Source organism: Olea europaea, chromosome 15 (assembly GCF_002742605.1).
Source record: "Olea europaea var. sylvestris chromosome 15, O_europaea_v1, whole genome shotgun sequence".
NCBI lineage: Eukaryota > Viridiplantae > Streptophyta > Magnoliopsida > Lamiales > Oleaceae > Olea > Olea europaea.
The window spans coordinates 21,637,575-21,651,028 of record NC_036251.1 but is presented as its reverse complement, the minus strand read 5'-3'; the positions used below and the strand labels follow the sequence as shown (position 1 = coordinate 21,651,028).

General features: G+C 34.0%; 1 protein-coding gene across 6 annotated transcripts; it reads left to right on the top strand.

Annotated features, from left to right (window-relative positions):
* The first annotated feature begins 6,165 nt into the window (after window positions 1-6,165).
* LOC111410469 (zinc finger CCCH domain-containing protein 53-like) lies at window positions 6,166-10,435 on the top strand. Of its 6 annotated transcripts, none has more exons than XM_023040822.1 (11): window positions 6,170-6,314; window positions 6,418-6,461; window positions 6,657-7,905; window positions 7,989-8,138; window positions 8,226-8,411; window positions 8,494-8,582; window positions 8,728-8,979; window positions 9,078-9,243; window positions 9,440-9,655; window positions 9,756-9,822; window positions 9,934-10,435. In XM_023040822.1, the coding sequence occupies exons 3-10, from the start codon at window positions 6,857-6,859 to the stop codon at window positions 9,787-9,789; spliced, it is 2,142 nt and encodes a 713-aa protein (XP_022896590.1). In that variant the 5' UTR covers window positions 6,170-6,314; window positions 6,418-6,461; window positions 6,657-6,856; the 3' UTR covers window positions 9,790-9,822; window positions 9,934-10,435. The 6 variants fall into 6 exon arrangements, with proteins under 6 accessions (XP_022896589.1, XP_022896590.1, XP_022896588.1 ...); XM_023040820.1 differs by having other exon boundaries at window positions 6,418-6,515; XM_023040821.1 differs by lacking the exon at window positions 6,418-6,461 and having other exon boundaries at window positions 6,166-6,314.
* Window positions 10,436-13,454: the final 3,019 nt, after the last annotated feature.

Below are 13,454 nucleotides of genomic sequence, written 5' to 3'. Positions count from 1 at the left end.
AACGTCAGATTAAAAAATTGCGAGCCCCCTCTTGTGAGAGGACTATTATCTGAGCTATCAAGTCCCGACTGTACAAACAACAAAATCCTTTTTCCAAATTAATACCCCATACAACCAAAGCTATTGTTGTTGTTGTTCATTTTTTTTTATATGTCAGGTCAGGATTGTACAAACAGTATAACCCTTTTCCAAATTAATATTCTCTCCCCACAAAGCTGTCGTTGTTTTTTTTTTTTTTTTTTTTTTGTGGAATATATACACAAATACTGAGTTTATTTATATTGATAATGTCTATCTTTCCTCTGTCACGTCAATTTGATTAAACTTTCATCAACCTCAAAATGGAATTGCTAAAATAAATAACTTGAAAAATAAAATATTTGAAATCATTTTCGAGGAATTAAAATAATAAGTTGCACAAGAAAAAAAGCAAAAGTTAGAGCACTAACTGTACAGACTGGCTTACTGGGAGAGAAATTCAACAATCATTTATTTTGTGGGGACATCTTGAAAAGGACACATTGCCCCACCCACAAATTCCACGACCTTTTTAGAGTGAGTATGAGTATTTATTCTACTACTCTATCGTACCAACTCTCTTTGTCTGTCCACTTTATGTTATGGGACAGTATATAATCATCATCATCTTAATAATGACATTTATTTAATAACAATGCCAAAAAACATTATTAATTTACAATAATGCACATACATTTTATGAATTGGAGTTACATCTCTATCAAAGTCATGCAATTTATGTTTCATTGTTAACACTACCAATTGCCTACAACTTCTATAACTAGTCTTTCAAAATTGAGCTCCTAAGTGAATATTGAGACGTCATAATTAGGGATAATCGTCTAAATAAAAAACTCACCAACCTTAATTTTATGATGACAATCTTAAATTTCAAATTTCGATTCTACTGTGAGGATGAAAAGGACTCATTTGTCCAAATCTTCATCGTAAGATTTGATTGTGATGGCCACATTCATACAGTGGTACATGGCCGCTGCATGCATTGTCAACACCTCGTCGCGAGATTCCAGTCATCACGAGTTCATATGCATTTTTTACTAATACAATTTGGGTAACTTATTTAGTAAATTGAAAATTCAATCTTATTTGAAATTAGATAGAAATTGGATTAGTCCCTATACATCCAACATTTATATTTCAAATATCTAAAATGAAATTTAGCCCATGTTTTTAGCAGATTTTGATAAAAATTGATGAAATATATGATTGAAAAAGTTGTGAGTCTGATAAAATATGTAGTTAAGATCGACTTTTGACTCTATTAAAATTTTAAATTTTAATTCCTATCAAAGTTTTTGACATATCATATATAAATATTACAAATACTCATTGGATTAATATTCCATTTTTCACTTTTACTCATTAGGCCACTATTAACTAACTATATAAACTGACTTTTGTGATTAAAATGGACCTGCACTGATTATCTATGCTATTCACGTATCCTAAAACTGGGCCATAAGTAGGATTGGGGCTAAGACATCATTTTCCAACAAATTTGATCGCGATTGAATTATACACGCACTTCTAAACATGTCAGTTGAGTTTAGCGAATCGAGTCGGTCCACTCAGACCAATCGAACACAAATTTTTTCTCCAAAATTACTTTAAGTTCGAAAACGCAAAATTTGCGACCAGCACAAAGATTCTAGAGATAAATTTAACTGAACAAAGGCCGTTTGATAAACTAACGACATCGAGCCTACTCATACAAATGCATATAAAACACGTTGTTGTGCTTCTATCTAGGTGGAGTTGGTCCAAAAATATTGTGATTATACTTTAGGACAAATTGAACCAAATTGCAAGAAAATTCACATGAATTTGTTGACAACCTCCCCAAAAGAGACAGGAGACATGACCTTCAACAATAATACAAGTAACATGTTCACCTGGATCACTGCACCCCATCCTACCCCACCCTACCCTAGAAAACCACCCGGTACAAATGTAGAATAATTGCCTTGCTTTATTTGCACATGAGGGTGGAATCCTAGCTCAATAATTTGGAGTGCCCATTTGACTATTCCCTAAATGTATTGAATTGAACTAATCTAGGCCACATCCTTAATCGGACGGTCGGGACATAAGAAGAGGCAATTGGGCCCACATCAAAGTGGATACACGCACTCCAACTGCGTCTAGGATTCATCACCTCAGAGAGCTAAAAAGAAGTGGGAAAAATTAGAGGACAGTGGGGGCGCGTGTGTCTATGAGTGTGTCAGAGGTTAGTGCAAGTAAGAACGTGCATTATTTTGAGAGGTTTTACCGACCCCTCGGTCTCACATGAAAATAAAATAAAATTGCGTCGAGGCCCACGCTTATGATAGCTATTTTTATGTAAAAATGCATTTTGAAATAGTAAATTGATAGAAAATATATAATTAAAAAGTAAATTTTTTTTAAATTTACGTGTAATATTATTTTAATGAAGAATGTGTGGTTGAAAAAAAGAGAAAGAAAAATATATTTTGAAAAAAATAGATACCAAACGGAGCTTTAGTGTTGTCTGATAGGAGTCTGTACGTCCAGCACTGTTCTATTTTGACATAGATCTATCTATATTTATAGAAAATCTCAACTTTCTATGGACGTTACTACCCTTCGTGTCATATTCAAAGGAAAGTGTGTACCTATATGCGTACATGTGAAAAATTTTGCTGAATTATGAGGACTAAAGTTCAATGGACTTAAAGGTTGGGGACCTTCACTAATATCAAGTCGTATTTCGACTGTTGAATTTTTTTTACTGTCCCGTTTGACTCAATTTTTCTAGAATACATTTTGTCAAAAAATAAATAAAATTAAATATTTGTTTAAAAAGTATGAAAAGATTTTGAACTTACATGCAAAATTATTTTATTTAAAAAACGTAGGATTTAAAATGAATTTTAAAGAATGTGACTCAAACAAGAACCATACATATAAGAAAAATTAGTTCGATAAAATTTCATTAGCTCCTAAATGTTTCTTTCCCATTACATTTTGCTTGATCTATGTGCCATAGTTATCATATTTGGCTTGATCATTGACTCGTTCAAAGCATCGAATCAATGGGCTATCTGGTCAATCGATGGTTATTGATTCAATTGATGAGTCATCGTCCGATTGAAAAGTAAAAACAAAATACGTTTTTGTACAAGGCATATATATAATTAAACAGAATACGTTTTTGTACAAGGCATATATATAATTATAAGCCCTCGTTTGAATTTCATTAATTTTCATTTTATTACATTCCATTTTTCTCTCTCCTATTTTCACCCGCACATTCTTTCATAAAATAATATTGCGCGTAAATCTTAAAAATTTCATTCTTTTTCAACCACTCATTTTTCAAAAAAATGCTATTTCACCTATTTTCATTTCCAAAAAAAGGGGGCCAAACGGGGGCTAAGTATTAAAATTACAGTATATTCTAATTTAAAATTTATTTATTATGCAAAGTCTAAATATAATTAATGTTTCGTTACACATTGAACTTTGCTTATCGACGCGCTTTACTCGCTATATTTTGAATTGATTTTAAATGTTCACTAAACTTGCACAAGTTGCATTTCATCCATTACTCACTATGATGAATTTAGGATCGGATTAGAAAAATGTTCAAGTAGACCTAATGTGTAAAAATATTCTTTTTACACTAACAACTAAATGGGTTGAGGGCTTGGCAAGGCTCTACCTACATTCACCTATCTCATCCACAAAGTTACCATTCTATGTGGATAGATGAAATCCCACATGGCAAGTCGACGAAGTTAAAATGGCAAAATAAGCCATGTGTGGTTGCCATGTCTGAAAAAGTTAATTGTTTCATTGCATATTGAATTTTGCATATCATCGCGTTTTACTAACTATACTTTGATTCCTTTCAAACGGTCACCGAACTTGCACAAATTGTGCTCCATCCATCACCCAAGAAGTTGCCATTGCCTTCTTTTCTATTCACGATCTTCTAGAATAGATCAACTGTCTAAGTGCAAAAGGAATTAGATCAAATTATCAAAAATTATTTCAATGTTGTTCTTGAATATAAGAAAAGGAAATAAATCAAATTATAAAGCGTTGTACAAATTTAAATGCAAAAGTCTACATTCAAAATTCAAGAGTTTACATTACATTTGAGATCCCACTGCAAATATAAAAATAAAAATGAATGTTAAATTCTCGAGTCTTTTCAAAGGATAGTCATCTTTGGATGTTCAAGAAAAAAGTAAAATTTATTGTATGTAACCGAAGATTCGGAAGTTAATCTGATTTGGGTTTCGTTGTTTTCGATAGTCAAGAAAATACATGATAATGAGAATTGACGTTAACTGATTTGAATTTTGCAATTTCCTCATTTAGTTGAGTCGGTCATGCTCTACTGCTCAAACATTCTCTTTGAGATTTTTCTAACTTTTAAAATTCAAATTCAATTTTTAATTAACTTTAGTATTTAATTCGTACAATTTATTTAAATGTGATTGTGGGACACAATAAGTTAATACATCTAACTAATGAAATGCATAACGAGAAGATGCATTTGTTATTGTTCCCTCATAAGTGCAACTTCACCAATCAAATCACATATAATCTTTACTCATCTCAACCAAGTATAAGTTGTATTTCACCTATGTCACGTGTATCTTTATCAATCAAACTTCCTCAAATAAAATAAATAATAATTTTTACTTTAGATGTGTGACTTCATTGTATTCGACAACAACCCTTGGTATCATCTTAATTGAAATGAAATGCATCATGTTAATATGATTCAAATTGGTATGAGTATCACATATAATCTCCCAGAAAGTATATAGAATAAAGACATTTTGTGGGGCATTATGCTTCATTTATAAAACTCCATCTGATGAGATATTAGATAATTGCTGTGTCCTAGAAGACTGTGAGTCAAAAGGAGCACATTGATAAATTCTTGGATGATGGATAGAGTGCAACTTGTGCAATTTCAGTGACAATTTGAAAGCAATTTAAAGTATAGTGAGTAAAGTATAACAATGTGCAAAGTTCATGGTGTAATAAAACAATTAACCCTTTCACATGTAGCGGTCACACAATGCTTATTTAGCAATTTTAACTTCACCAATGTGCCACGACGAATTTCATATGTCCATGTAGGCTTCCCAAACAACGGTAACTTTGTTGGTAATGGATGTAGTGCAATTTGTGCAAGTTCAATGATAATTTGAAAAGCAATTTAAGATAAAGTGAATAAAGCGGGATGATGGACACAATTCAATGTGTAATGACACAATTAATTCCTTCTAAATACATAATCCATTTTTATTTTTTTTAAAAGAAAGAATATAATTGACATTATATGATTTATTAAGTTAAGACTAGATTTTCTTGACCAAACATTTGGGGTCGGGAACTTTTGGGAAAGGTCTTTTCATATAAATTAAAAAAAAAAAAACCTCGTTATCGGAAAAAAATAATAATGTTTTGAATATTAATTTTTTGAATGATGTATAATTAAAAAAAAAAAAAAAAAAAAAAAAAAAAAACCTCATCGGGAAAAAAGTAATAATGTTTTGAATATTAATTTTTTGGATGATGTATAATTAAGAAGTAGAAAAAAATATTGAATTTAAGTGTAAGCATTTTTATTGTGCAAACGTGTGTTTGAAAATGAATATAAAAATTAAATAATTTTATTTTAATACGAGACAAGCATAGGCTTTAAATCAAGGGAAAAGCCCCCTGCAGAAGGGCTCTCACATGGGAGTGGAAAGAGCCCCTGTGCATAGGGCCTTGTGCAGATAGCACAGTTCTTAAATCAAACCTATGTTTGATGAGATGAAATTTATTGCTCTATAAATCCGTTGAATAATGCCCAGTGTACAGGGTATTACTTGCATGTGTTTTACAGGATCTCTCATTGTGCAATGGTCTGACATGTATTTAAAAAATAATAATTTATGTGGGCTCCATGTATGTGTGTGGCCTGGCTGGGACCTGTAAAGTAAGCCTAGCATTGTCCTTAATTTATGTGTTGTTGGGTGATATGTTAAGTAAAATGTGAAATTAAATGATTCATTTAATACCACAATAATATCGTGTAGACTGAATTATAATCCAATTATAAATAGCATTACTTAAAACCAAAAAACAAAAAAAAAAAATAACGATGGAGGGTTCTTGGAATTAATTGTGTTACAGCGGGCAGTATTGATGGTCCTCCTGTGCTCCCTGCTGTTGCTGTCAAAGTGCTGCAAAATCCTGCAGACAGGCAGGCTGCATAGAATGAAGACGGTGCTTTAGCTTTTACGGTAACTTCAATTGCTCAAAACCATAAGTCGAAAGAGGAAAAAATAATAATAGAGACTTAACAGAATGTTGAATTGAATGTGGGTTTTTATTGATTATCTTCAGTTGATTTCCCTGGTCAGAGATGAAAGATTTGAGATCCTTCATGGGTAAGTTGTACTTCAGAGTTTAGAGTTCAAAGCAACTTCTTTAATTTAATTTTGGTAAAGAAAATTGAGAAAGATACCTTTTTTTTTTCTTTGGTTCTAAACTTCTAATCTTTCTTTATAGAGAAATTCAACCACCAAACTTTTCCTTGTTTGTTTTCCTTTTTCCTCTTGTTTACCTTTCTGGTTTTTCTGCAGGAACAAGAGAAAAGATTAAGTGAACTACTGCCTGCTGCTATACTACAGTTGGTAGGCGTGGCTTGGAACAAGAAAGAAGGGATTTTTCATTTGCTTTTTACCAATCTTTCTTTACTCAAAGAAAGAGTAGCTAGTGATTGAAAGAGAAAGGTGGGTTTGGAGGTTGGAGTGGAATCTACTACTAACCTCTGAAATAGAACATGGATGCATACGAAGCAACAAAGATTGTTTTTCAAAGGATCCAATGCTTGGATCCTGAAAATGCCTCTAAAATCATGGGAATTCTTCTGTTACAAGACCATGGTGAGAAAGAAATGATCCGTTTAGCTTTTGGCCCTGAATCTCTGGTTCAATCTGTAATTCTTAGAGCTAGGAAAGATTTGGGTTTAGCGTCATCAAATACTCCTTCAACCCCTTCAAGTCATTCTCCTTCACATTTCAGCAACCCTTTATCTCTCTCAAGGACTAATTCTTCTTCTAGGCTTCTTGGTGGTGTGAATTTTCCTTCTCCTCTAAGTATGCCTAAACAGTCTTCGACTGCAGCTTCCTCTTGGGCTAATTCCAGCTTCTCTGATTTTAAAATCCCGGATGATTTAATCAGTCCTGGTTCTGCACCAGTTGCGTATAATGCAACCTCTCCATCTGCTACGAATTCTGCTGCGCCACCTTTTTATGCAACTGGAGAGGTTGATCTGATTGATGAGCTTCATTTACAAGACCACCTCTCTTTCCTCAACGATGGCTCTCCATCACTGATGCATAAAAGCCCTGATGTGTTCTACACACAGCAAGATTTGGGCTCAAGTCCAAGTGGAAATGGAGACGAAGAAGGGCTGTTCTTCCCTTCTTTCGGTGGTGCCGCTGAGAACTGGGGTGAAGACTCAGTCAACGGCTTTCCTCACCGCCGCAGCTGCTCAGCTAGTGATATCTGCTTTGGTCCTGATGATCTTGGTGGAGGGTTTGGATGGAAACCTTGTCTTTACTTTGCTAGAGGGTACTGCAAGAATGGCACCAGTTGCAGGTTCGTCCATGGTGAGAACGGGGTGGATGGTGCCGCTATGGTTGGCTCACCAAGCCAGTTTGAGATGGAGCAGTGCCAAGAGTTGCTTAGATCCAAGTTTGTGCCACAACAAAGGCTGGCCGCAGCCTCTTCACTCGTGGCTTCTACTAATTTTCCTTACTCCCCAGTGGCCACAAACAGAGGCATGGATTTTCTTCTCCAGCAGCAACTGCAAGCTGAGAGCCCAAGGCATGATCTTTTTTTCCTTGATATTTTACATATTGGATTCTAAATTTTGTTTGAAGTAAATAATTTTGGCTTTGAACTTGTAGAGCCTTTATGGGTGATGATATGCACAAATTTAGTCGGTCTCGGCTTGAAAGAGGTGATTTTGGTATGATAAATCCTGGTTCGAGGCAGATTTACTTGACATTTCCAGCTGATAGTACTTTCAAGGAAGAAGATGTGTCCAATTATTTCAGGTGCATATATTTCTTGTTAATTAAACCATTTTTTAGCTAATTGAACTGAGGAATTGAGTTTATCAAGTAATTTTCTTTATCTTGAAGTATTTACGGGCTGGTTCAAGATGTGAGGATTCCATATCAGCAGAAACGAATGTTTGGTTTTGTCACGTTTGTTTATCCAGAGACTGTAAAGCTCATTCTTGCTAAGGGCAATCCACACTTTGTGTGTGATGCTCGGGTACTTGTCAAGCCGTACAAGGAGAAGGGCAAAATCCCCGACAAATACCGGTAACTCTCCTTGTCTAAGCCTTGCTGGGTGGTAGCCCAATTATCTATGGGTTATTAATGTTAAGGTTGTTGATACTTGCAGAAAACAGCCACAGATGGAGAGGGGAGAGTACACTGGAAATAGTAGCCCTACCGGCCTCGAGTCGAGAGATTTGTATGATCTTCAGCTTGGTAAGCAAATATTCACGCATTAACAATTTGCTGGTTTCTTTAAAAATCAATTGGTTTCTACAAGAATATAGCATTCTCCTTGGTTTGATCTGTGTAAACTTCAAGATTCATTATTTATGTTGAGCATTTTCTTGTCCGGCTTTAGGCGTGAGGATGTTCTACAACAACCCTGACATGCTATGGAGAAGAAAATTAGAGGAGCAAGCAGATTTGCAGCAAGCCATTGAGCTCCAAAATAGGAGACTCATGAGTTTACAACTTCTTGACATGAAGAGGACTAGCCACCACCAAACTCTCTCGACTGGTGGCGTTATTTCATCGCAGACACACTCCCCGAGTTTTTCGAACCAAAATAACATCCTATCTGGTGACCGCAGCAGTCCGGAGTCTAAACAAGGTACCAATTTATTTGTATCATTTTCATTAGACATTGGAGTTTCATGGTTGTTGAAAGATGGGGTAAAGATTTTCACATGTGGAATTATGTTATTGCAGAAAATGTTTCAATTTTAGCAGTGAAAAATCCGGTAAATATTACTGCTCTGGAATCTAGACAGACCGTAAATGTTATTACTGATACAGAGAAGCAATCTTTTCCTCTCAAGGATGAAAATAGCAAAGACACAGCAAATCCCAATAAAGAAAATGATTTGCAAGAAAGGTACTGGACCTCCTTGTTTTCTGGGTTTTCTATCTCAAGTCAAAACTCATTATTACCAGTAAGGCTCCCAAATTAGCATTCCCATGTGTTATTTGAATGCTTATTAAATGTTTATGGGGTGACCTTTAATTCATCTATTTATGAGGTATATGCATTCAATTTCTTAATTGTTAAGTTTCTTGCTTAATTTAAATAGTTTGGAACACAACCTCCCCGATAGTCCGTTTGCATCTCCAAATGCTGCCGGAGATTATCCAACAGCTTTCTCTATGGAGCCTGAAGAGGCGGATAAGGTCACTTTGATTTCAGCATCATCTCCTGCTGACAATAGTTTGATTGGTTCATCCTTATTTCCTGCTGGTTCTTCATTAGACATGGCTCCATACAAATCATGTTACTTTCAAGTACCTAGGTATAGTTAATTACTCACTACTTGCCTTATTATACTACCTATGACTTGTTAATTTACGCGCATTTATTAATATAAGCCAGTACGTACATGACTAATACAGGTTTGCTTCTGGTCATGAGACCATTGGAATGTAGGCCTAGAATCTTGTCTTTTCTTTTAGCTTCCAGGTAAGTAAACCAGTTTTAATTATAAGCTGCTTAGTTTATTCTTATGCTAAGTACCTATATCTTGGTACTTGCTCATTTACTGAGGTTGGTTTTGGCATTTATTTTGTACAGGATGAAGATTGATTGATCTGTAGTAACCACCAAAAATCAAACCAGCAGCATTAGTTACAAAGACTATACCTACTTACAATCATACAAATGCATACTTAAAAGGCAGTAAAGGAAGTGGGACAGCCATCCATTTTCTCTTTAATTAATTCTACTCCCTGTAATTTCTTATGTGTTGTCGGACCACAGGTAAAACAGGAAATAGTTACAGTGAATTCAAAGAAAAATCAATGTGTAGAAGTAAATTTCAAGGTCTGTAATTTCTTCCCCTTTCTCACCACTGATGGCTATTCCCCATTGTATAATCCTACAAAGAAATTAGGAAAGTCCATATGGGTATCTTTCTTAATTTTGTATAGCATATGCAATCAGGAGCAGACCCACATGGGGTCATTTAGGATCTTTTTTCCCCCCTAGAAAATGATTATTTTGACCCGTTTAAGACCTATTTTGATATACTCATTTCGTGATGTCAAATGAAATCGAAACATTACATTTTTAATATTATTTCTAAGTGCTCATGCTTTTTAATGATGTGTGAAACGATCGACTGTAACAAAAGTTACTACAAGCATATGCAAATAGGGGGGGATCCACATGGCATCATGATCCCACAAAATTTTTGGTTTTACTCTTTTACGAATTTGATGCCTCTTGGGGTGCTAAATAAACTCAATTTTTAATATCATTTTGGAGCGCTCATGGCGTGGTTGTTTGCTTGTCAGTGGCATGTGGAACGACAAATTGTAGCAAAAGTTACAATGCATTAAAGTAGGTTGTTTCAACCTGGTATTTTGATAATTTTAATAACACGGTAACTTTCAAAATTCATAGATCATGCAGAAGCTCGTTTCGAAAATTTTATGGTAATATTGCACAGACCGTACAATTATCAACAATGGTTAAATATACATTAAATGCATGTCTTAAAAGAGGTAGTTAACTCGTCTTTTATTTAAAAATTTTAATTAATTCATAAACATTTTTTTTTGCATAATAAATTTTTAATATAATTTACATCATTTTATTAGGAAATTCACATGGAATATGACTTTAAAAATTTTAGGATCATTACAAATTAAATGCAATTTGAATTACTTTTGCATTAAATTTAAATTTCATTTGCTTATTAGCCCTTGTTTGGCCCTCATTATTTCAAATTATAATTTTCTCTCTTATTTTCAACTACAAAATTTTTCATAAAATAATATTACACATAAATAGAAATTTTTTCATTATTTTTCAATTACACATTCTTCAAAAAAATACTATTCCAAAGATTATAAATTAGAATAATGGGGCCAAATGGGGGCTTAGATTGAATGTGATTTTTATTTTAATTTATTTACTTCCTATATTCAAATTGATCTACTTGTCGTCAACTCGACACCAGTCAACGAAATGATAAGCAAAATTATACAGTAGCAAAATTTATTTAACGATATTAATTATGATGTAATTATAAAACATTTTCAAAATATCGAAATAAGTATTTTAGCTTATTTTCATTAAAAAGAAGCTCGAGCCCCATTATTTTCATAAGAATAAATTTTTGAATAATATATTGATGGGAAATATGTTGTTTAAAAATGAGGAAAGTTTTAGATTTACGTGTACTATTATATTATTGAAAAATATATGATTAAAATAATGTCAAAATATTATTTAAAATGTATTTTTTTCAAAGAATGAAATTCAAATAGGGTTTATATATATATATATTTTAATTAAAGTACACTTTAATTTTTGATCACACAATCCGCCCCTGCAAATACAAGAAAACTCTAGATTATCCCAGCCCACCCCAGAAGCCATTTTTTTACAAATAAAAATAAGAATGTGGTCATGATTGGGGTGTTAATTGATGAACATGATTGTGCATGTCTATTTCAAGAATTTGTCATAATGAAGGGGTGGGGGTGGAGTGGGGTGTCTTTTTGCTGCCTCTTTTTTTATTTATTTATTATTTATTATATATATATATATATGATGGACAGAAAAGAAAGGAGGGTCACAAATCACATGGGGGGAACTGACAATGAAATAAACAATACCCATTTAATCCACTGTTGATTAATTGTTGTGGGACATCACCACCTACGCACATGTGATTTATTTATGCCATTCGAATTAGATGATCAGATCACATCACACACCATGTGTGTGTGAGAGAGAGGTGAAACACGAGCCGTTGATATCTTAAAATGTGGATTTGATACCGCACGTGTGACAAAGGGTGCAGGAATCTTTTGAGTGTTGTGGATGTTTACCTTGGGTTGTGCTACTGTGACTACACCGGTTGTCCAGGGTGCAGGAATCTTTTGAGGACAGTGCGTGGTTACCTTCGGTTCTGCTACTGTGACAATCCCCTGGTTGTCGAAGGGGCTTAAGCCCGTTTACCTTTAGATTTTGTAAAAATTTGTTATGAAATAAAGGAGTTCAAATTTTACATAGCACATATAAATCACAAAGGGCTATATTAAAGAAACAGGGAGACTGACCGAAACCCCATAAATGAGGTGGGGATCGTGAAAAAACATGGGACCTCCTCTCTATTTGTGGGGTTCGATCAGCCTCCCTATTTCTTTAGCATAATCCAATCACAAAGTAAGTGGAATAAAAAATAGGGATCCGATCATTTGGTCGTTAGCATCTTGATTTTCATCACATTCTTATCACTGAGTTTTCATTAAGCAATTTTTTATGACAGTTTTCATCATTAAAAAAAATAAAAATTGTTAGGATTGTGTAGAAAGAATTGCTTCTCTAATTTTATTTAGAGTACTCCAAATAATCGGCAAATACAAAAAAATTATTTTTTTCTCTTATTTGAATGCACTTTAGCATAATATTTGAATAGAAGTTATTACCAGATACAATATGTACTAATTTATTGAAATTTATATGAATGATCATTCCAACTATTCTACTCTATGGTTCTCGAACATTTTCTTGCTTATGATATTAACATGTATACTTTCTGAAAGACTGAAAGTAAGGAGAATCTGAAATTTGAAATGGACACTCAGAATCTGCCTCATGGTTATGTATGTTTGAAATCAAGAGGGTTCTTATATTATTTTTCATTAATGCAAATAATTTTATTATTATTATTTTTTTAAATTTCTGCAATATATTGTGGAGAAACGAAGCTGATGGTTGGCCTTGGCCACGGTATACTCACAAATCCTCAGTGTAAAAGAATGTTTCTTTGTTGTCAAAATCAGACAAGAATGTTAGTTTTCTGTTGGTGGTTTTAGCTTCGATTGATGGTGTGAGAGTTAGTTGGCTGTGGGGCTGTGGGGTGGGTGAGAAGCTGAAACACGAGCCGTTGATATCTTAAAATGTGGATTTCATACTGCACGTGTGACAAAGGGTGCAGGAATCTTTTGAGTGTAGTGGATGTTTACCTTGGGTTGTGCTACTGTGACTACACCGGTTGTCCAGGGTGCAGGAATCTTTTGAGGACAGTGCGTGGTTACCTTCGGTTCTGCTACTGTGACAATCCCCTGGTTGTCGAAGGG